The sequence below is a fragment of the Pseudophryne corroboree genome, chromosome 1 (assembly GCF_028390025.1).
Source record: "Pseudophryne corroboree isolate aPseCor3 chromosome 1, aPseCor3.hap2, whole genome shotgun sequence".
NCBI lineage: Eukaryota > Metazoa > Chordata > Amphibia > Anura > Myobatrachidae > Pseudophryne > Pseudophryne corroboree.
In genome coordinates this window covers 715,422,687-715,447,263 of record NC_086444.1, presented here as the reverse complement: position 1 = coordinate 715,447,263, position 24,577 = coordinate 715,422,687, and the positions used below count along the sequence as shown (strand labels likewise).

The window sequence follows — 24,577 nt, the reverse complement described above, 5'->3', positions numbered from 1 at the left end:
ATGTCTCTTGGTGTGAAAGCACGGCTATTTCTGCAGTCGGAAGTGGATGTGGGCCTACGTCTAGGCTCCATTAAAGTACAGATTTCTGCCTTGTCTATTTACTAACAGAAACACTTGGCTTCTCTCCCTGAGATCCAGACGTTCTTCAAGGGTGTTTTGCACATCCAACCTCTGTTTATGCCTCCCACGGCACCTTTGATCTTAATTACCTTACGTGGGAGACAGTCGCACTGCTGGCCTTGGCTTCAGCAAGATATATGTCGGAGCTGGGGGCATTGTCTTACAATAGCCCCTACTTAATTTTCCATGAGTACAGAGCTGAACTCAGGACTCGTCATCAATTTCTTCCCACCGTGGTGTCCGCATTTTACATCAACCAACTTATTGTGGTTGCTGTTGTTTCGGACACCTCTGCTACTTCAAAGTCTTTGGATGTTGAGAGCTTTGAAGGTGTATGTAAGGAGGTCAGCTCGTCACAGGAAATCGGACTCGCTGTTCGTTCTTTATGTTTTGCTTCAAAGCAGTCAATTGCACGCTGGATCAGACTTACTATCCAGCATGCTTATTCCATGGCAGGCTTGCCAATTCCAAAATCTGTACATGCCCACTCTACTAGGTTGGTGGGTTCTTCTTGGGCAGCTGCCCGGGGTGACTCGGCTTTACAGCTCTGCGTGGCAGCTACTTGGCCATGTTCGAACACGTTTGCAAAGTTTTACAAGTTCGATACTTTGGCTTCTGAGGACTTTCAGTTTTGTCAAACAGTTCTTCAGGAACCTCAGCACTCTCCCACCCGGTTTGGGAGCTTTGGTACTTCCCCATGGTACTAAATGGATTCCCATTCCCACGTAAGAGAAAATAAGATTTTAATTACCTACCGGTAAATCCTTTTCTCGTAGTCCGTAGGGGATACTGGTCGCCCGCCCTGTGCTTCGTGTGTTCCTGCACTGTTACTTAGTTTAGTAATGTTGTTTGGTTCAGCTGTTGCTGTTCCTGGTTTCAAGTTTGCTTAGCATGGCTTTCCTCTTGGTTTGTGTGTGCTGGTTCGTAATCTCACCACTTTCCTATTTCTATATCCTTTTCTCAAAGTATGTCCGTCTCCTCGGGCACAGTTTCCTAGACTGAGTCTGGTAGGAGGGGCATAAAGGGAGGAGCCAGCGCACACTATCAAATTCTTAAAGTGCCCAAGGCCCCTAGTGGACCCGTCTATACCCCATGGTACTAAATGGATTCCCAGTATACCCTACAGACTACGAGAAAAGGATTTACCGGTAGGTAATTAAAATTCTATTTCTCTGACGTCCTAGTGGATGCTGGGAACTCCGTAAGGACCATGGGGAATAGCGGCTCCGCAGGAGACTGGGCACAAATAGAAAGCTTTAGTACTATCTGGTGTGCACTGGCTCCTCCCCCTATGACCCTCCTCCAAGCCTCAGTTAGATATTTGTGCCCGAACGAGAAGGGTGCACACTAGGGGCTCTCCTGAGCTTCTTAGTGAAAGTTTTAGTTTAGGTTTTTTATTTTCAGTGAGACCTGCTGGCAACAGGCTCACTGCATCGAGGGACTAAGGGGAGAAGAAGCGAACTCACCTGCGTGCAGAGTGGATTGGGCTTCTTGGCTACTGGACACCATTAGCTCCAGAGGGACCGATCACAGGCCCAGCCTTGGAGCTCGGTCCCAGAGCCGCGCCGCCGGCCCCCTTACAGAGCCAGAAGCAAGAAGAGTCCGGCAAATCGGCGGCAGAAGACATCCTGTCTTCCACAAGGTAGCGCACAGCACTGCAGCTGTGCGCCATTGCTTCTCAGCACACTTCACACTCCGGTCACTGAGGGTGCAGGGCGCTGGGGGGGGGGCGCCCTGAGCAGCAATAGAAACACCTTGGCTGGCTAAAAATACATCACATATAGCTCCTGGGCTATATGGATGAATTTTAACCCCTGCCAGATTCTCACAAAAAGCGGGAGAAAGGCCACCGAGAAGGGGGCGGAGCCTATCTCCTCAGCACATAGGCGCCATTTTCCCTCACAGCTCCGCTGGAAGGACGTCTCCCTGACTCTCCCCTGCAGTCCTGCACTACAGAAACAGGGTAAAAAAGAGAGGGGGGCACTAATTGGCGGGATATTAACAATACAGCAGCTATAAGGGAGAAACACTTATATAAGGTTGTCCCTATATCTATATATAGCGCTCTGGTGTGTGCTGGCATACTCTCCCTCTGTCTCCCCAAAGGGCTAGTGGGGTCCTGTCCTCTATCAGAGCATTCCCTGTGCGTGTGCTGTGTGTCGGTACGTTTGTGTCGACATGTATGAGGAGGAAAATGATGTGGAGGCGGGGCAATTGCCTATAATAGAGATGTCACCCCCTAAGGAGTCGACACCTGAGTGGATGGCTTTATGGAAGGATTTACGTGACAGTGTCAGCTCCTTACAAAAGACGGTTGATGACATGAGACAGCCGACTAATCAGCTAGTCCCTGTCCAGGCGTCTCAGAAACCATCAGGGGCTCTAAAAAGGCCGTTACCTCAGGTGGTGGATACTGACGTCGACACGGATACTGACTCCAGTGTCGACGGTGAGGAGACAAACGTGACTTCCAGTAGGGCCACACGTTACATGATCACGGCAATGAGAGAGGTGTTAAACATTTCTGATACTGCAAGTACCACTAAAAAGGGTATTATGTGGGGTGTGAAAAAACTACCTATAGTTTTTCCTGAATCAGACAAATTAAATGAGGTGTGTGATGAAGCGTGGGTTTCCCCCGATAAAAAACTGATAATTTCTAAAAAGTTATTGGCATTATACCCTTTCCCGCCAGAGGTTAGGGCGCGTTGGGAAACACTCCCTAGAGTGGATAAAGCGCTCACACGCTTATCAAAACAAGTGGCGTTACCGTCTCCGGATACGGCCGCCCTCAAGGAACCAGGTGACAGAAAACTGGAAAATATCCTAAAAAGTATATACACACATACTGGTGTTATACTGCGACCAGCAATCGCCTCAGCCTGGATGTGCAGCGCTGGGGTAGCTTGGTCGGATTCCCTGACTGAAAATATTGATACCCTGGATAGGGACAGTATATTGTTGACTATAGAGCATTTAAAAGATGCATTTCTATATATGCGAGATGCACAGAGGGATATTTCCACTCTGGCTTCAAGAGTGAGTGCGCTGTCCATTTCTGCTAGAAGAGGATTATGGACGCGACAGTGGTCAGGTGATGCGGACTCTAAACGGCATATGGAAATATTGCCTTATAAAGGGGAGGAGTTATTTGGGGTCGGTCTATCGGACCTGGTGGCCACGGCAACTGCTGGGAAATCCACATTTTTACCCCAGGTAGCCTCTCAACATAAAAAGACGCCGTCTTATCCGGCTCAGTCCTTTCGTCCCCATAAGGGCAAGCGGGCAAAAGGTTCCTCTTTTCTGCCCCGGGGCAGCGGAAGGGGAAAAAGACTGCAACAGACAGCCACTTCCCAGGAACAAAAGCCCTCCCCCGCTTCTGCCAAGTCCTCAGCATGACGCTGGGGCCTTACAAGCGGACTCAGGCACGGTGGGGGCCCGTCTCAAGAATTTCAGCGCGCAGTGGGCTCACTCGCAAGTGGACCCCTGGATCCTGCAAGTAGTATCTCAGGGGTACAAATTGGAGTTCGAGACGTCTCCCCCTCGCCGGTTCCTGAAGTCTGCTTTACCAACGTCTCCCTCCGACAGGGAGGCAGTATTGGAGGCAGTTCACAAGCTGTATTCCCAGCAGGTGATAATCAAGGTACCCCTCCTGCAACAAGGGAAGGGGTATTATTCCACGCTGTTTGTTGTACCGAAGCCGGACGGCTCGGTGAGACCAATTTTAAATCTGAAGTCTTTGAACACTTACATACAGAGGTTCAAATTCAAGATGGAGTCACTCAGGGCAGTGATCGCGAACCTGGAAGAGGGGGACTATATGGTGTCTCTGGACATCAAAGATGCCTACCTCCATGTCCCCATTTACCCTTCTCATCAAGGGTACCTCAGGTTTGTGGTAGAAAACTGTCACTATCAGTTTCAGACGCTGCCGTTTGGATTATCCACGGCACCTCGGGTCTTTACCAAGGTAATGGCCGAAATGATGATTCTTCTTCGAAGAAAAGGCGTTTTAATTATACCTTACTTGGACGATCTCCTGATAAGAGCAAGATCCAGAGAACAGTTAGTAGTCGGAGTAGCCCTATCTCAAGTAGTGCTACGGCAGCACGGCTGGATTCTAAATATCCCAAAATCGCAGCTGATTCCGACAACACGTCTTCTGTTCCTAGGGATGATTCTGGACACAGTCCAGAAAAAGGTGTTCCTTCCGGAAGAAAAAGCCAGAGAGTTATCCGACCTAGTCAGAAACCTCCTGAAACCAGGGCAAGTCTCAGTGCATCAATGCACAAGAGTCCTGGAAAAGATGGTAGCTTCCTACGAAGCGATTCCATTCGGCAGATTCCACGCAAGAACGTTCCAGTGGGATCTGCTGGACAAATGGTCCGGATCGCATCTTCAGATGCATCAGCGGATAACCCTGTCCCCAAAGACAAGGGTGTCTCTTCTGTGGTGGTTGCAGAGTGCTCATCTTCTAGAGGGCCGCAGATTCGGCATTCAGGACTGGGTCCTGGTGACCACGGATGCCAGCCTGAGAGGCTGGGGAGCAGTCACACAGGGAAGAAATTTCCAGGGCTTGTGGTCAAGCCTGGAGACATCACTTCACATAAATATCCTGGAGCTAAGGGCCATCTACAATGCTCTAAGCCTAGCAAGACCTCTGCTTCAAGGTCAGCCGGTGCTGATCCAGTCGGACAACATCACGGCAGTCGCCCACGTAAACAGACAGGGCGGCACAAGAAGCAGGAGGGCAATGACAGAAGTTGCAAGGATTCTTCGCTGGGCGGAAAATCATGTGATAGCACTGTCAGCAGTGTTCATTCCGGGAGTGGACAACTGGGAAGCAGACTTCCTCAGCAGGCACGACCTCCACCCGGGAGAGTGGGGACTTCACCCAGAAGTTTTCCACATGATTGTGAACCGTTGGGAAAAACCAAAGGTGGACATGATGGCGTCACGCCTCAACAAAAAACTAGACCGGTATTGCGCCAGGTCACGGGACCCTCAGGCAATAGCTGTGGACGCTCTGGTAACACCGTGGGTGTACCAGTCAGTGTATGTGTTCCCTCCTCTGCCTCTCATACCCAAGGTACTGAGAATCATAAGAAGGAGAGGAGTAAGGACTATACTCGTGGCTCCGGATTGGCCAAGAAGGACTTGGTACCCGGAACTTCAAGAGATGCTCACGGAGGACCCGTGGCCTCTACCTCTACGAAGGGACCTGCTCCAGCAGGGACCCTGTCTGTTCCAAGACTTACCGCGGCTGTGTTTGACGGCATGGCGGTTGAACGCCGGATCCTGAAGGAAAAAGGCATTCCGGATGAAGTCATCCCTATCAAAGCCAGGAAGGATGTAACCGTGCAGCATTATCACCGTATTTGGCGTAAATATGTTGCGTGGTGCGAGGCCAGGAAGGCCCCTACAGAGGAATTTCAACTGGGTCGTTTCCTGCATTTCCTGCAAACAGGACTGTCTATGGGCCTAAAATTAGGGTCCATTAAGGTTCAAATTTCGGCCCTGTCGATCTTCTTCCAAAAAGAACTGGCTTCAGTTCCTGAAGTTCAGACGTTTGTCAAAGGGGTGCTGCATATACAGCCTCCTTTTGTGCCTCCAGTGGCACCTTGGGATCTCAATGTGGTTTTGGGGTTCCTAAAATCACATTGGTTTGAACCACTCACCACTGTGGACTTAAAATATCTCACATGGAAAGTGGTAATGCTATTGGCCCTGGCTTCAGCCAGGCGCGTGTCAGAATTGGCGGCTTTATCCTATAAAAGCCCTTGCCTAATTTTTCATACGGATAGGGCAGAATTGAGGACTCGTCCTCAATTTCTCCCTAAGGTGGTTTCAGCGTTTCACCTGAACCAGCCTATTGTGGTACCTGTGGCTACTAGGGACTTGGAGGACTCCCAAGTTGCTGGACGTAGTCAGGGCCCTGAAAATATACGTTTCCAGGACGGCTGGAGTCAGAAAATCTGACTCGCTGTTTATTCTGTATGCACCCAACAAGCTGGGTGCTCCTGCTTCTAAGCAGACTATTGCTCGTTGGATTTGTAGTACAATTCAGCTTGCACATTCTGTGGCAGGCCTGCCACAGCCAAAATCTGTAAAAGCCCATTCCACACGGAAAGTGGGCTCATCTTGGGCGGCCGCCCGAGGGGTCTCGGCTTTACAACTTTGCCGAGCAGCTACTTGGTCAGGGGCAAACACGTTTGCTAAATTCTACAAATTTGATACCCTGGCTGAGGAGGACCTGGAGTTCTCTCATTCGGTGCTGCAGAGTCATCCGCACTCTCCCGCCCGTTTGGGAGCTTAGGTATAATCCCCATGGTCCTTACGGAGTTCCCAGCATCCACTAGGACGTCAGAGAAAATAAGAATTTACTTACCGATAATTCTATTTCTCATAGTCCGTAGTGGATGCTGGGCGCCCATCCCAAGTGCGGATTGTCTGCAATACTTGTACATAGTTATTGTTAACTAAATCGGGTTATTGTTGTAGTGAGCCATCTTTTCTAGAGGCTCCTCTGTTTATCATACTGTTAACTGGTTTCAGATCACAAGTTATACGGTGTGATTGGTGTGGCTGGTATGAGTCTTCCCGGGATTCAAAATCCTTCCTTCTTGTGTACGCTCGTCCGGGCACAGTATCCTAACTGAGGCTTGGAGGAGGGTCATAGGGGGAGGAGCCAGTGCACACCAGGTAGTACTAAAGCTTTCTATTTGTGCCCAGTCTCCTGCGGAGCCGCTATTCCCCATGGTCCTTACGGAGTTCCCAGCATCCACTACGGACTATGAGAAATAGAATTATCGGTAAGTAAATTCTTATTTTTACAACACTACATCAGCTCCCAGAATTTATCTTGCAGGTTTGATCTTGTGTAATGAACCATTTTCATAAGTTATACAATAATAGTTCAGATTTTCATAATGCATTCATATTTGTATTCAGAGTAGGGTACTAGTATGTGCTCATAATATAAAGTCATTGAGGAATGTGGTCATCTACCAGGTGTTTCTCTCAGTATAGAGAGATTTCCATTATTTACAAATGCTTTTTATATCAACAGTCTCCTCCCAAACACTCCTCCAGTGAAGTTGAGGCAGACAGTGTTTCTTCATCTGAAGAGGAAAACTCTGACAGTGACAAGGTAACAACTCTGTGATAGTATTACTATTAAAGCAGCACTTAAGTGTTAAGGGGTTTTTTTTGTTTATCTTTTTCTAATATATGTAAGCATATATAACTGTGGCAGTCTATAAAGCTAATTTCTCCTTGGGTTGCTTTTTCACACTTGTATATTATACAACGGTTCAGTAAGTAAGGTAACAGAACCTCTCGCATATGTAATGTTCTCTATTTCGTTCTAATTTCCCACCAGGCCAGAGCAGGTAGAGAGAGCACTGCTTTCCCTCATGGCCATTAGACTGCGTCTCATATCCGTCATACTGTCCCAACGTCAGATGTAAGGTGGCGGGGCTGGCGGAAACTTGGTCAAACCTTGGGGGCATGGATTTCTGCATCTAAAGGGGGCATATTAGCAGCTGAATTTCATTGCTAACTTGTCCATGTTTCCGTCATATTACAACTGATGTTGGGACATTATGACGGATATAAGCCATGTCATATATGGCCATGAGGAGAAGCAGTGCTCTACCTGCTCTGTCCTTATGGGAAATTAGAATGAAATAGAGAACATTACACGTGAGAGGTTCTGTTACCTTACTGATACCCCTTTCAGACTGCCAGCAATAACCTGGGTTATTGCACATGAATGCACAGCATCCCGGGTTGCTGCGCATTCTGAAAGGTCCAGGTGAAATAACCTGGGTCGAGCAACCCAGTATTTCATCCCAGGTAGCGAGCAGGGTTGATAACGGGTTCAATCTGGCTCGCAGTGCAGTGTGAACGGATAAGCCGGGTTGATATGTCCTGGCATCCGTTCAGTGAATAGGTAGAGGCGGCGCTTGATGATCATCACATCTACAACCACCGCCTCGGGACACGTCCACGGTGACGTCCCCAACCAGGCATTAAGCTGTGTTTAGGCCTCCAGTCTAAAAGGGGTCTCAGCCGGGTCGTGTACAAATCCCTGGTGCAATTCTGCTTTAGCAGTCTGAAATGGGTATTACTGAACCGCCCTCTTTTGAGAAATTTGGAATCAACCTCTGAGTACTATCTGCACTGTGACATCCTCTCTCTCTTTGGGAGACTGTGTCGGGCAGCAATACATGTTCTCCCTCCGGAGATCTTTTTAAAGAAGATGATTTATAGACAATAGCTAAAATGACTAAAATCCGGGGCATGCTTAAGAATCTTAACTTGGTATTTAAAGGAATAAAAAAAATAAAAAAGAGAGAGAGAAAAAAATCTGTTGGTTTGATTATTTGGGGGAATTCATTTAAATGTGATATTGAATAGCGCCAGGAATTTATTGCTGGAGCTATTCAGTTAACTACATTGCGTCTGGTGCTAAGTCGGGCAATGCAGGTTAGCACGCCTAAAGAATGACATTTAGTGGTAAACTGCATTCTCCAACTTAAGTGGCAGGTGTGATGCTGTTAGTGTGGGTGGTAAGGGCGTAACTCGAATCGCGGCACTAGTTTTGTCAGATGTAGAAATCATCTGGTTCGAAGTTTACAACGCGTTTAATTGAATGGTTCCAGGCACTCATTCCTGGCGCCATTCTGTAGCACGTTTACTTGAATTCCCCACTTTAATGTCTGATATGTTTTGTGGGTGCCCCCAAAAGTAAATTTTGTATTATAGTCCTCTGCAAAGTTTTGCCCCTTTAACATAAAAACTTGTGAGGCTTTTCATTTCTAATGATCCTAACTTTCAATCTCTTGGAAAAAAATATATATATATCTTTATCTCTCAAAGTGGTAAGGACTTGTAAGTTATTATTATTATTATTATTATTATTATTTTTTTTTTTCCTTGCTTTGTTTATTTTTAGGTATGGGGGGTTACCAATACAGTCCCATACCAATAACAATCTGAACCAGGTGCACTACATATTATTATAAAGTATATTAATTTTATTTGAAACAAATCTCTCTGTACTGGTGGGATGTTCTCTAAATTAATCTGGAAAGGTAGGAAAGTAAGACTTTCATTAAAATAACTATAGAGATTTTGCTAATATAAGCATTTGTCGTCTACTACATCATGGGAGGAGTACTTATTTCTCTAGCATCCATAAGGAATATTGGGGAAACTTAGTGCCCTCTAAATTTCTTCACGTGTTGCCCCCTCCCACAGGCAGTTTAGAAAAATGTGCCCTCAGGAGAGGATACACATCTCTGCAGCTCCAGAGAGTTTTCTTTAGTTTCTTATCAATCTTTATTATTTTTGGTATGCTGTTTGGGCAACAGCATACCTGCACCGTGGGAATTACTGAGGGGGTGACGGTCAACGGCCTTGCGAGGTGTCAGAGCCGCTTCCCCGAGGTTGTTTGTACAGTGGGGCACTGCGCCTTAGCTGTCGCAATCGCAGCACACCCCTAACAATAGCCTGAAGGTGACGACAGTGGTGTGTACTCCGGGGGCCCCGCTAGGGGGGTCCCCTGGTTCAAATGCGGCTGACCGCAGGGGAGGCATACCGGACCCTCCTAGGGGTGGACCCGCTATAGCCCCCTGTGTACACTGGCTAGCGGTGGCTTAAGCTAGCACTTGTGTGATTTCTTCCAAATAGCTTAAAAACCTTGCCAGTATAAAAAAACACTGTAGCTCCAGCGCCTTTTGGGTTGGGATAAGGGGGGAGGAGCTACCTCAGAGCAGGGCCAGCAGCATTTTGGCGCCTTCCTGTGCTTACAGCAGCAGCAGGCACACACAGCTCCACCTGACACTCAGAAAATGCTGGAAAACTGGTACAGGGTGTAGCAAAGGGGGAGAGCCGCTATTGTACGCAGTCTGTGTCCTATAAAAGACAGTAATCATAGGTCTTTCACTGTGATATAACAGCTCACAGCCTCACTGGGGCTGTGTAGCTGGGGTGTGCTGGTCTCCTCTCTCTATCTCCCTCTCACATACAGTAAGGGCTGGCTTACTAAGTTTTCTCTCATGTCGTAGAGGATACTGGGGGTCCACATTAGTACAATGGGGTATAGACGGGTCCACTAGGAGCCTTGGGCACTTTAAAAAATCATTAGTGTGCACTGGCTCCTCCCTCTATGCCCCTCCCACCAGACTCAGTTTAGAAGATGTGCCCGGAGGAGCCGGTCACGCTTAGGGAAGCTCCTGAAGAGTTTTCTGCTTTTATTTTCTCTGACGTCCTAGTGCATAGGTTCTCAAACTCGGTCCTCAGGACCCCACACAGTGCATGTTTTGCAGGTAACCCAGCAGGTGCACAGGTGTATTAATTACTCACTGACACATTTTAAAAGGTCCACAGGTGGAGCTAATTATTTCACTTGTGATTTTGTGAGGAGACCTGCAAAACATGCACTGTGTGGGGTCCTGAGGACCGAGTTTGAGAACCTGTGTCCTAGTGGATGCTGGGGACTCCGTAAGGACCATGGGGAATAGACGGGCTCCACAGGAGACAGGGCACCTTAAGAAAGAATTTGGATTCTGGTGTGCTCTGGCTCCTCCCTCTATGTCCCTCCTCCAGACCTCAGTTTGAATCTGTGCCCAGACGAGCTGGGTGCTACTTAGTGAGCTCTCCTGTGCTTGCTATAAGAATGTATTTTGTTAGGTTTTTTATTTTCAGGGAGATCTGCTGGCAACAGGCTCCCTGCATCGTGGGACTGAGGGGAGAGAAGCAACCCTACTCTCTGAAAATAGGTCCTGCTTCTTAGGCTACTGGACACCATTAGCTCCAGAGGGATCGTACACAGGATCTCACCCTTTGTCCTCCGATCCCGGAGCCGCGCCGCCGTCCCCCTCGCAGAGCCGGAAGACAGAAGCCGGGTGAAAAAAGCAAGAAGACTTCAAAATCGGAGGCAGAAGACTCCAGTCTTTACTGAGGTAGCGCACAGCACTGCAGCTGTGCGCCATTGCTCCCACACTAACCCACACACTCCGGTCACTGTAGGGTGCAGGGCGCAGGGGGGTCGCCCTGGGCAGCAATTAGGACCTCTTGGCAAAAGTTGGACATATATACAGTTGGGCACTGTATATATGTATGAGCCCCCGCCATAATATTGTACAGAAACGCGGGACAGAAGCTCGCCGTCGAGGGGGCGGGGCTTCTTCCTCAGCACTCACCAGCGCCATTTTTTCTCCACAGCTCCGCTGAGATGAAGCTCCCCAGGCTCTCCCCTGCAGATTCACGGTAGAAGAGGGTAAAAAGAGAGGGGGGGCACATAAATTTAGCGCAAAAACATAATAAACAGCAGCTACTGGGTTAACACTAAGTTACTGTGTGATTCCTGGGACATATAGCGCTGGGGTGTGTGCTGGCATACTCTCTCTCTGTCTCTCCAATGGGCCTTGTGGGGGAACTGTCTTCAAAAAAAGAGCATCCCCTGTGTGTGTGGTGTGTCGGTACGCTTGTGTCGACATGTTTGACGAGGAAGGCTATGTGGAAGCAGAGCGGCAGCAAATGAATGTGGTGTCTCCGCCGACGGCGCCGACACCTGATTGGATGGATATGTGGAAGGTTTTAAATGATAATGTTAATTCCTTGCATAAAAGGTTGGATAAAGTTGAAACCTTAGGACAGTCGGGGTCTCAGCCCATGCCTGATCCTATGTCGCAGAGGCCGTCAGGGTCTCAGAAGTGCCCACTATCCCAAATTGTTGACACAGATACCGACATGGATTCTGACTCCAGTGTCGATTACGATGATGCAAAGTTACAGCCTAAATTGGCTAAAGCCATCCGTTATATGATTATAGCAATGAAGGATGTGTTGCATATCACAGAGGAAACCCCAGTCCCTGACAAGAGGGTTCATATGTATGGGGAAAAAAGGCAGGAGGTGACCTTTCCCAAGCCTTTTCACATAACTCATTTAGCTCATGTGAAGGGGGAATCTCAAGATAAAAAACTGCAGAATTCCAAACGGATGCTTATGGCGTATCCTTTCCCGCCAACGGACAGGTTACGCTGGGAATCCTCCCCTAGGGTGGACGAAGCTCTAACACGCTTATCCAAGAGGGTAGCCCTGCCGTCACAGGATACGGCCACCCTAAAAGATGCTGCGGATAGAAAGCAAGAGGGTACCCTGAAGTCCATTTATACACATTCAGGTACCTTACTAAGGCCGGCAATTGCGTCGGCCTGGGTGTGTAGTGCTGTAGCAGCATGGACGGATACCTTATCTGAGGAACTTGATACCTTAGACAAGGATACTATATTAATGACCCTGGGGCATATAAAAGACGCTGTCCTATATATGAGAGATGCTCAAAGAGACATTAGCGTACTGGGCTCTAGAATAAATGCAATGTCTATTTCTGCCAGAAGGGTCCTGTGGACTCGGCAATGGACAGGCGATGCCGACTCAAAAAGGCACATGGAGGTTTTACCTTACAAGGGTGAGGAATTGTTTTGGGAGGGTCTCTCGGACCTGGTCTTCACAGCTACTGCTGGAAAGTCAAATTTTTTGCCATATGTTCCCTCACAACCTAAGAAAGCACCGTATTACCAAATGCAGTCCTTTCGATCACAAAAAGGCAAGAAAGTCCGAGGTGCGTCCTTTCTTGCCAGAGGCAGGGGCAGAGGAAGGAAGCTGCACAACACAGCTAGTTCCCAGGAACAGAAGTCCTCCCCGGCTACCACTAAATCCACCGCATGACGCTGGGGCTCCACAGGCGGAGCTAGGGCCGGGTGGGAGCGCGTCTCCGAAATTTCAGCCACAAGTGGGTTCACTCCCAGGTGGATCCCTGGGCAATAGAGATTGTGTCTCAGGGATACAAGCTGGAATTCGAAGAGATGCCTCCTCACGATACCTCAAATCGGCCCTGCCAGCTTCCCCCTTACAGGCGGAAATAGTGTTAGCTGCAATTCACAAATTGTATCTTCAGCAGGTGGTGGTCAAGGTTCCCCTCCTTCAACAAGGAAAGGGTTATTATTCGACCATGTTTGTGGTACCGAAACCGGACGGTTCGGTCAGACCCATATTGAATTTAAAATCCCTGAACATATACCTGAAAAGGTTCAAGTTCAAGATGGAATCGCTCAGAGCGGTCATCGCAAGCCTGGAAGGGGGGGATTTTATGGTGACTCTGGACATAAAGGATGCATACCTTCATGTCCCCATTTATCCACCTCATCAGGTGTACCTCAGATTTGTGGTACAGGATTGTCATTACCAATTCCAGACGTTGCCGTTTGGTCTCTCTACGGCACTGAGAATATTTACCAAGGTAATGGCGGAAATGATGGTGCTCCTGCGAAAGCAAGGGGTCACAATTATCCCATACTTGGACGATCTCCTCATAAAAGCGAGGTCCAGAGAGCAGTTGCTGATCAGCGTAGCATGCTCTCGGGAAGTGTTACAACAGCACGGCTGGATTCTAAATATTCCAAAATCGCAGTTGATTCCTACGACTCGTCTGCCCTTCCTGGGCATGATTCTGGACACAGACCAGAAGAGGGTTTATCTCCCGATGGAGAAGGCTCAGGAGCTCATGACACTGGTCAGAGACCTATTAAAGCCAAAACAGGTGTCGGTGCATCACTGCACGCGAGTCCTGGGAAAGATGGTGGCATCATACGAGGCCATTCCCTACGGCAGGTTCCATGCGAGGACCTTTCAATGGGATCTGTAGGACAAGTGGTCCGGATCACATCTTCAGATGCATCGGCTGATCACCCTATCCCCCAGGGCCAGGGTGTCTCTCCTGTGGTGGCTGCAGAATGCTCACCTCCTCGAGGGCCGCAGATTCGGCATTCAGGACTGGGTCCTGGTGACCACGGATGCAAGCCTCCGAGGGTGGGGGGCAGTCACACAGGGAAGAAATTTCCAAGGTCTGTGGTCAAGTCAGGAGACTTGCCTTCACATCAACATCCTGGAACTAAGGGCCATATGCAACGCCCTACGTCAAGCGGAGACCCTGCTTCGCGACCAATCGGTTCTGATTCAGTCAGACAACATCACCACAGTGGCTCATGTAAACCGCCAAGGCGGCACAAGGAGCAGGGTGGCGATGGCGGAAGCCACCAGAATTCTTCGCTGGGCGGAGAATCACGTAAGCACACTTTCAGCAGTGTTCATTCCGGGAGTGGACAACTGGAAAGCAGACTTCCTCAGCAGGCACGACCTCCACCCAGGAGAGTGGGGACTTCATCAAGAAGTCTTCACGCAGATTGCAAGTCGGTGGGAACTGCCACAGGTGGACATGATGGCATCCCGCCTCAACAAAAAGCTACAGAGGTATTGCGCCAGGTCAAGAGACCCTCAGGCGATAGCTGTAGACGCACTAGTGACACTGTGGGTGTTCCAGTCGGTTTATATATTTCCTCCTCTTCCTCTCATACCCAAGGTGCTGAGAATCATAAGAAAAAGAGGAGTGAGAACAATACTCATTGTTCCGGATTGGCCAAGAAGGACTTGGTATCCAGATCTGCAAGAAATGCTCACAGAGGACCCATGGCCTCTGCCTCTAAGACAGGACTTGTTGCAACAGGGGCCCTGTCTGTTCCAAGACTTACCGCGGCTGCGTTTGACGGCATGGCGATTGAACGCCGGATCCTAGCAGAAAAAGGCATTCCGGATGAAGTTATTCCTACGCTGATAAAGGCTAGGAAGGACGTGACGGCTAAACATTATCACCGTATATGGCGAACATATGTTGCTTGGTGTGAGGCCAGGAATGCCCCCACGGAGGAATTCCAGCTGGGCCGTTTCCTTCACTTCCTACAGTCGGGAGTGACTTTGGGCCTAAAATTGGGTTCCATTAAGGTCCAGATTTCGTCCCTGTCTATTTTCTTTCAAAAAGAACTGGCTTCTCTGCCTGAAGTTCAGACGTTTGTAAAGGGAGTGCTGCATATTCAGCCCCCTTTTGTGCCTCCGGTGGCACCTTGGGATGTTGAGTTTCCTGAAGTCACACTGGTTTGAGCCACTAAAAACCGTGGAGTTAAAATATCTCACGTGGAAGGTGGTAGTGCTGTTAGCCTTGGCTTCGGCTAGGCGTGTGTCAGAATTAGCGGCTTTGTCACATAAAAGCCCCTATCTGGTTTTCCATATGGACAGGGCAGAATTGCGGACCCGTCCACAATTTCTGCCAAAAGTGGTGTCATCTTTTCATATGAACCAACCTATTGTGGTGCCTGTGGCTACTCGTGACTTGGAGGATTCCGAGTTACTAGATGTGGTCAGGGCTTTGAAGGTTTATGTAGCCAGAACGGCTAGAGTCAGGAAAACTGAGTCGCTGTTTATCCTGTATGCATCCAACAAGCTGGGTGCTCCTGCTTCAAAGCAAACTATTGCTCGCTGGATCTGTAACACGATTCAGCAGGCTCATTCTGCGGCTGGATTGCCGCTGCCAAAATCAGTAAAAGCCCACTCCACAAGGAAGGTGGGCTCTTCTTGGGCGGCTGCCCGAGGGGTCTCGGCATTACAGCTTTGCCGAGCAGCTACTTGGTCAGGTTCGAACACTTTTGCGAAGTTCTACAAGTTTGATACCCTGGCTGAGGAGGACCTTGTGTTTGCTCATTCGGTGCTGCAGAGTCATCCGCACTCTCCCGCCCGTTTGGGAGCTTTGGTATAATCCCCATGGTCCTTGCGGAGTCCCCAGCATCCACTAGGACGTTAGAGAAAATAAGATTTTACTTACCGGTAAATCTATTTCTCGTAGTCCGTAGTGGATGCTGGGCGCCCGTCCCAAGTGCGTACTTATTCTGCAATACTTGTATATAGTTATTGCTTAAATAAGGGTTATGTTATAGTTGCATCAGGGTTGATCTGATGCTCTGTCGTTGTTCATACTGTTAACTGGGTAAGTTTATCACAAGTTATACGGTGTGATTGGTGTGGCTGGTATGAGTCTTGCCCTGGATTCCAAAATCCTTTTCTTGTACTGTCAACTCTTCCGGGCACAGTTTCTCTAACTGAGGTCTTTAGGAGGGACATAGAGGGAGGAGCCAGAGCACACCAGAATCCAAATTTTTTCTTAAGGTGCCCTGTCTCCTGCGGAGCCCGTCTATTCCCATGGTCCTTACGGAGTCCCCAGCATCCACTACGGACTACGAGAAATAGATTTACCGGTAAGTAAAATCTTATTTTCTATTTGTTGTTTTCAGGCAGGTCTGATTGTCACTAGGCTGCCTGCTTCATGGGACTTAGGGGGGAGAAAGGCCCAACTTCCTAAAGAGTTAATGGGACGTTCACCGCTGTCAGGACACTGAGCTCCTGAGGGAGTCATTTGCAAGCCCCACCACGGCAAGCGTACCCTCCCGCAGCACGCCACCACACCTAACAGAGGCAGAAGACAGAAGAGTGGTGAGTACAGCGCCAGCGTCCCGGTTAGCGGGTCGCCGGCGGGAATGGCGGTCCAAGGGTAGGAGCGCAGCTCTGAGTGCAGGCTGCGCTCCAGGGGGCTCAGAGGACATACACAGACGTGTGTCCTGCTGTGAGGGGCGCGATGAGCCACCAATGCATACCCACACTGGCTACATACCTAACAAGGGTTTTAACCCTCTGTTAGGCATAAAAATTACCTCAGGCCAGTATAATAAAAGCGAAAAGCTGAGCGCCATTAAAGGGGCGGGGCTTCACTATGAGCAGATCCAGCAGCACCATTTTCCCTCTGCTGCTTACACTGACAGGAATCACAGGGAAGCGCAGCTCCTCCACAAAGACTCCATTTCTCCTCAGCGGTACCAGGGGATCTTAGGGGGGGGGATGGAGTGTTGTAGTATACTAAGCCCTATTAAGGGACTTAGTGTGGCGACCCTGCTAAGTTTTAGTTGGTTACAGGGGCGCTGTTTGGCTGGCTCCAATTTCTGTGTCTCCCTGAGGGCTCTGTGTGGGTTAAACTGTGTTTTCACCTTCTGTCTGTGGGTGTTTGTGTCCCTTCACGTTACCAAGTCCAGGGACTGTGTTTCCTGCACAGCTGAGTGTCCTGACAAGACGGCGGAGGTAGAGGAGGAATCTTATTTTTATGTAAAAAATAAATCCTCGGCTACTTTTCCTGCATCAAAGGAATTGAATGCCCTGTTTGAAGAAACTTGGGCTAACCCTGACAAAAAATTTCAGATCCCTAAAAGATTAATTACATCCTTTCCCTTTCCTCTGGAAGATAGAAAGAATTGGGAAAACCCTCCGATTGTGGACGCATCGGTATGTAGGTTGTCACGTAAGATAGTCCTGGGGCAGCATCCTTAAAGGACACAGCTGACCGCAAGATTGAGAACACTCTCAAATCGTTATACACTGCTGCTGGGGTGGCCAAGAGACCCACTATTGCTTGCGCATGGGTCTCTAACGCCATTTTGATGGATTGGATACCTTACCCAGGGGGGAGATAGTTTTATTCTTCAGCATATTCAAGACTCTGCTAACTTTATGGTGGAGGCCATAAAGGAAATTGGTTTGCTCAACGCATGCATCACTGCCATGGCAGTGTCAGCGCGCAGGGGCTTGTGACTACGCCAGTGGACTGCGGATGCGGATTCCAGGAAAGGCGTGGAAAACCAACCATTCACAGGTGAGGCTCTTTTTGTAGATGAACTGGATAAGTGGATATCCAAGGTTACGGTGGGTAAGTCTACGTACCTTCCTTCCGCAGCACCCCCGGCTAGGAAAACCTACTCTGCTCCAACTGTGCAGTTCTTTCGGACAGCAAAATTCAAAGGCAAATCCAAAGGTTCTTCTACAGCCTTCAAAAGTAATAGAGGTAAACCCAGAAAACCAGCAGCTGCAGGTTCTTAGGAACAGACCTCCGGGTTTGCTTCCTCAAAGCCTTTAGCATGTTGTTGGTCTGCACTGCCTGGAAGACAGGCAGGTGGGAGCTTGGTTACGTTATTTCAGTCACGTTTGGGCAACATCTTGCCAGGATCCCTGGGTCACGGACCTTATCACCCAGGAATACAGACTGGAGTTTCAGGAACTCCTACCTCACAGATTCTTCAAATCAGGCTTACCAGCTTCTCCGGAAACAGGTATGACTTTACAGTCAACAATTCAAAAACTGGTACAGACTCAGGACATTGTCCCAGATTCACTTCAACTACAAAACCAGGGTTATTACTCCATCCTGTTTGTGGTACCGAAACCGGACAGTTCGGTAAGTCGGTAAGGCCCATTTTAAACCTCAAATCAATTAACCCGTATTTAAGGGTGTTCAAGTTCAAGATGGAGTCTGAGAGCAGCGATCTCAGGTCTGGAGGAGGGGGAATTCATGGTGTCTCTGGACATCAAGGATGCATACCTTCATATTCTGATTTGGCCGCCTCATCAAGCTTATCTAAGGTTTGCACTACAGGACTGTCCCTACCAGTTTCTGGCCCTGCCATTTGGCCTTTCCAGGGCACCAAGGATATTTACCAAGATAATGGAAGAGATTGTTTCTCCTTCGCAAGCAGGGAGTGAACATAATACCGTATCTGGACGACCTGCTGATTAAAACCTTGCTCTCTCAACCCAACTACTTCAGGATCACGGTTGGATTCTGAACCTACCAAAATTCCACCTGGAAACACTGAGTTTTTTTTTTTCTGGGGATGATACTGGATACGGAGGAACAGAAGGTATTCCTTCTGTTGGAAAAACATTGGTAATCCAGTCGATGGTGCAGGATGTCCTAAAACCAGCCTGGATATCGGTGCATCTATACATTCGCCTTCTGGGGAAGATGGTCACCTCTTACAAGGCTCTGCAGTACAGAAGGTTTCATGCGAGGCCCTTCCAGCTGCATCTGCTGGACAAATGATCCGGATCGCATCTTCACATGCACCAGAGGATACGTCTGTCACCAAAGCCAGGATTTCTCTTCTGTGGTGGCTTCAGACTTCTCACCTGACCGAGGGTCGAAGGTTCGGGATTCAAAATTGGGATCTGCTAACCACAGATGCAAGCCTCAGAAGTTGAGGAGAAGTCACCCAGGGGGAACAGTTCCAAGGAAAATGGTCAAGTCAGGAAACCATTTTTCCAATCAACATTCTGAAACTAAGAGCCATATACAACACCCTGTTACTTGCATCGCATCTTCTTCAAAATCACGCCATTCAGGTTCAGTCGGACAATGTGACTGCAGTAACGTACATAAACCGACAGGGCGGAACGAAGAGCAGAGCAGCAATGTCAGAGGTAACGGATTCTCTCGGCAGAAAGACACACTGTGGCGCTGTCTGCAATCTTAATTCCGGGAGTAGACACCTAGGAAGCGGACTTCCTCAGCAGGCATGACCTCCACCCGGGAGAGTGGGCCCTTCACCAGCAGGTGTTCGAGTCCTTAACACGTTGCTGGGGAATTTCACAGATAGACATGATGGGCTCTTGTCTCAACAAGAAGCTAAAGCGGTATTGTTCCAGGTCGAGGGACTCGCAAGCAGTGGCGGTGGACAATCTGGTGACTCCATGGGTCTACCAAATGGTTTACGTGTTTCTACTTCTTCCACTGATCCCAATAATTCTCAAAAGAATAAAAAGGGAAAGGGTTCAAGCAATTCTCATTGCTCCGGATTGGCCAAGAAGGGCCTTGTACGCGTATCTACTGGAGATGCTCTAACTCTTTGAGCGGATCTTCTACAACAGGGGCCATTCGTCTATGAAGACTTTCCACGGCTACGTTTGACGGCATGGAAGTTGAGCATAAAATTTTAGCCCGGAAAGGCATTCCGAACAAGGTTATTCCAACCTTGATCCAAGCCAGAAAAGGGGTAACGTCTAGACATTACCACCGTATTTTGAAAAAGTATGTCTCGTGGTGTGAAAACAGGAAATTTCCTGCAGTGGAATTTCAACTGGGACGTTTTCTCCTTTTTTTACAGTCTGGTGTGGATGTGGGCCTATATTTGGGCTCCTTGAAGGTCCAGATTTTGGCCTTATCCATTTTCTTCCAGAAACAATTGGCTTTTCTCCCTGAGGTTCAGACATTTTTGAAGGGGGTTCTGCACAGCCAACCACCCTTTGTGCCTCCTATGGCACCTTCGGATCTCAACGTGGTGTTGCAGTTCCTACAATCGGAATGTTTTGAGCCTTTACAGGCCATTGATGTAACGTTTCTTACGTGTAAGGTTGTCACACTGTTGGCCTTGGCTTCTGCGAGGCGTGTGTCGGAGCTGGGGGCGTTGTCTCGCAAAAGCCCCTATTTGATTTTTCATGAAGATAGAGCTGAACTCAGAACTCGTTAGCAATTTCTTCCTAAGGTGGTGTCTGCGTTTCATATCAACCAACCTATTGTGGTTCCAGTGTTTACTGACACCTCTGCTACCTCAAAGTCCTTGGCTGTTGTGAAGGCTTTGAAGATCTACGTGAAGCGGACAGCTCGTCACAGGAAATCTGACTCGCTGTTTGTTCTCTATGATCCCAAGAAAATTGGGTGTCCTGCTTCAAAGCAGTCCATTGCTTGCTGGATTAGGCTTTCTATCCAGCATGCTTATTCATCGGCAGGATTGCCGGTTCCTAAATCTGTTCATGCCCACTCTACTTGGTTGGTGGGTTCTTCCTGGGCAGCTGCCAGGATGGGGTGTCTCAGCTCTACAACTCTGCCGAGCAGCTACTTGGTCGGGTTCGAACACGTTTGCTAAGTTCTACAAGTTTGATACTTTGACCAAACTGAAGGTCCTCAGCGGACAATCAGTTCTGCAGGAACCTCCGCACTCTCCCACCCGGTTTGGCGCTTTGGTACATCCCCATGGTACTAATGTGGACCCCAGTATCCTCTAGGGCGTAAGAGAAAATAGGATTTTAATTACCTACCGGTAAATCCTTTTCTCGTAGTCTGTAGAGGATACTGGGCACTCGCCCAGTACTTTGTTTTTCCTGCACTGTTACTTTAAGTAATGTTGTTGGTTCAGCTGTTGCTGTTCCTATTCAATTTGGTTAGTATGGCTTTCCTCTTGTTTGTGTGTGTTGGTTTGAATCTCACCAATGTTCTGTTACGTCCTTTCTCAGGACATGTCCGTCTCCTCAGGCACAGTTTCTAGACTGAGTCTGGTAGGAAGGGCATAGAGGGAGGAGCCAGTGCACACTATTGATTTCTTAAAGTGCCAAGGCTCCTAGTGGACTCGTCTATACCCCATGGTACTAATGTGGACCCCAGTATCCTCTGCGGACTACGAGAAAAGGATTTACCGGTGGGTAATTAAAATGTGTGTGTATGTGTATGTAATTGTGCTTTACTGTGAACATGGGTAACCACGAACTCTGCAGTATATGCCACACCAGATTCTCTCCCTTATCTGATTCGGTATCCTGTGAACAATGCAGCAAATCTTCACAACTCAGTAAGGGGGCTGGGGGAGAGGGTCAAGAGCCTTCCTGGCTAGGTGCCATTAAAACTATAATGTCTGACATGTCATCACAACTCGCTGCTAATGCTCAAAAAACTCAGCTACTACAGCAGGCTGTTGCAGAACTAGCTGCCAGATCAGATGTTACACATTCCCCCCCCCCCCACCCCCCCCCTCTCTAACTCAGGACCACAAAAGCGTGGTTTACCTGCTCTACTCTCTGATTCAGATGAAGATATACAGGAGGATGGGAAGAACTTAGATCCCGTTAGTGGGGATTCCGTTTCTGCTCAGGGTATTGAACCCCACATTCTGTATACTGGACGTGTTAAAACTCCCTTTAGAAGACGCTGCGTCACAGACGCCGTTTTTCTTTACACAGAACAAGCCTAATGTCACTTTACCTGACTAGAGCTAGATGACCTGTTTAAGTTAGCCTGGAAACTTGGCTCCCCAGGAGGAAGATGATGCATATATATTGGGAGTGCGGCCTTTTTGAAAACCTTGCGCATTGCCGCTGAGGATTGGCCAGACAGGTTGCATTATGTTTATGGTGGACGGGAGCTTAATTTCAGTTCTGGGATCTGGCACCTGTAAGGGAGTACCGCGGGCGGCATCAAACACGTAGTACTTCCAGTTTTTTGTGCCATCAGAAGGCTGCTTCCCTAGGAGGCCGTGCTGGGCTAGCGGCACACGCGCAGTATGCAGTGAGGTCTTAGAGACCTATTTAATGATAGCACCGTACACTGGAAAATGTGTGCCTGCAGAGGAAGCAGGCACACTTTAAATTATAGAGACGCAGTGGAGCCTTCTGATGAGCAAGATCTGTTATTTGAGGATAGATCCAGAAGGGGCAGATGTTTTCCTGTTCATAAAGACATGAAGGATTTGATTTCAAAAGAGTAGAGGAATTTGGGTAAGAGACAAGGGAAGTTAAATTGTGCGAATGTACCCTATTAAATATGAACAGTTTCTTGATTGCTTTACTGTATTTAAAGTGAATGCTGTATCTGAGTTAACATCTAGAACCATCATCTCTTTAGAACAGGGGTAGGGAACCTCCGGCTCGCGGGCCTTATCCAGCCCGAAAAGGCATTTTGTTTTGTCCGGAGGCAGCCGCCGAGTGTAAAGCCGTTTGCGGCGCACAGCTTCCTGGGAGATGTCGTTTTCTCACACTGTGCAGTGTATTCAATGTTCAGTGTGAGAAAACTACATCTCCCATGATATAGTGCGCGGCAGACCGCTCAGAGAGAGAACCCCTTGCTTCCCGACTATTTGGGAAGACGAACTGCCACAGAGCACCCCCTTCCGCGACTGCCACCAGCCCCTCCACTAACCAGGGTGCTGTGACACACTGTGCATGCGACGGCTGTAGCTACCGCTAGCCACCACTGCTGCTGCTGTCCCTCCGGCTTCCCCTCTAACCGGGGAGCCGGCGACCACAAAGCCATGGCTAGCCGCAGCCCATTGCACTTAAATGAGAGCGGGACAGTACTTGCAATCGGAGCTGCAGCTGTAGTGCTGGGTGGCGGTGGGCTACGGTGGGCCGCCAGCGCAGCCCTCACAAAGCTAGCTGTGAGTTTACCCAGCTTTGGAGTTGGAGGAAGCTCTGCTGGCTGTGGGTGGGAGGAATAGCTGTGCTGCGGATTCAGGACCTGGACCAGTGGTGAGTGCACGTACTGGGGCATTATGTGTGTCTGTCATTACTGGGGACAGTGTGTGTTAGCAGCTATTACTGTGGCCATTATTTGTAAGACCACGCCTACTTTCCTAGGAGAGCGCGCACATTGGGGAGGGGTTGGGTGGCACTAAAAAAAATAGCTTGTAAATGATGTCGAAAAAATCCAAATGGCCCTTGGCAGGAAAAAGGTTCCCCAGCCCTGCTTTAGAAGATGATGCGTCTTTTCATGACACAATGGACAGGAAGATATAGAATTCTTTTATGAAATTGCATATTTAATCTGCTGTGTCTTTTTAAAGTCTGGCATGGCTATAGCCTTTATATCTAGGACCCTAAGAAGGGTTCTTGCATACATACGGATTTGGAAGAAAACATTTCCAAGCATTATATACTGAGAAATCTGGAAGTAATGCAAAAGGCCAGAGAATTTTTATGTAAAGCTTCTCTAGACATAGTATCCTTTTCTGCTAGATCTATGTTCTGGTGTGTCTAGACCAGGCATTCCCAACCACGGTCCTCAAGGCACACTAACAGTGCATGTTTTAGTGATATCCAGGCTTCAGCACAGGTGACTTAATTAGTAGCTCAGTTATTTTGATTTAACCATCTGTGCTGCAGCCTGGATATCACTAAAACCTGCACTGTTGGTGTGCCTTGAGGACCGTGGTTGGGAATGCCTGGTCTAGACAGTCCTTTCATCAGTCATATGGGACAGGATTCAACAGCAGAAAGAAAGAAGTAATAATGCCACTGTATAGGTCATTGGCACGGCCTCATCTAGAATACTGTGTTCAATTCTGGAGACCATATCTTCAGAAGGATATTAATACATTAGAGACTGTACAAAGAAGAGCAACGAAAATGGTGCATGGCCTACATCACAAAACATACTCAGAGTATAAAAGATCTTAACATATATATAGTTTGTAGCAGAGAAGGGAAAGGGGGGACATGATAGAAACTTTCAAATGTATCAAGGGTTTTAACAAAGTCCAAGAGGGAAACATTCTTCAAATGAAGAGAAATATTAGAACACAAGGATATGCAGTGAAACTGGCAGGGTGGTGGACAAGTGCAATAGCCTCCCATCAGAGGTGGTAGAGGCTACGACGACAGTAGTGCAATTTAAACATGCATGGGATAAACATAAAGATATCCTTACAAATAAATAAGGATCAGTTAAGATTAGAGGTAAAAATATGGTTAAAAAAAAGGGGCAGACTAGATGGGCCAAGTGGATCTTATCTCCTGTTAAATTCTATGTTTAATATAGAAGAAATAATACAAGACTGACTGCTACGGTCCTCCTGCAGTGGGAGCATGAAAAATTTCAGTCAAAGACAATTGGGTGTTGAATGTGGTATCCATCAGATACCTTATAGAGTTTTTAGATATTTGGAAGGTAAAAAATGCCAGGCCTACCTTTTGC

The 24,577-nt window shown here is 48.2% G+C and overlaps 1 protein-coding gene across 1 annotated transcript in view; it reads left to right on the top strand.

Annotated features, from left to right (window-relative positions):
• Window positions 1-24,577, top strand: part of HDGFL2 (HDGF like 2) — a 269,345-nt gene that overhangs the window by 92,772 nt on the left and 151,996 nt on the right. Inside the window, exon 5 of the mRNA XM_063915248.1 lies at window positions 7,190-7,270. Within this exon, the coding sequence (XP_063771318.1) occupies window positions 7,190-7,270 (81 nt within the window). The remainder of the gene's footprint in view (window positions 1-7,189; window positions 7,271-24,577) is intronic.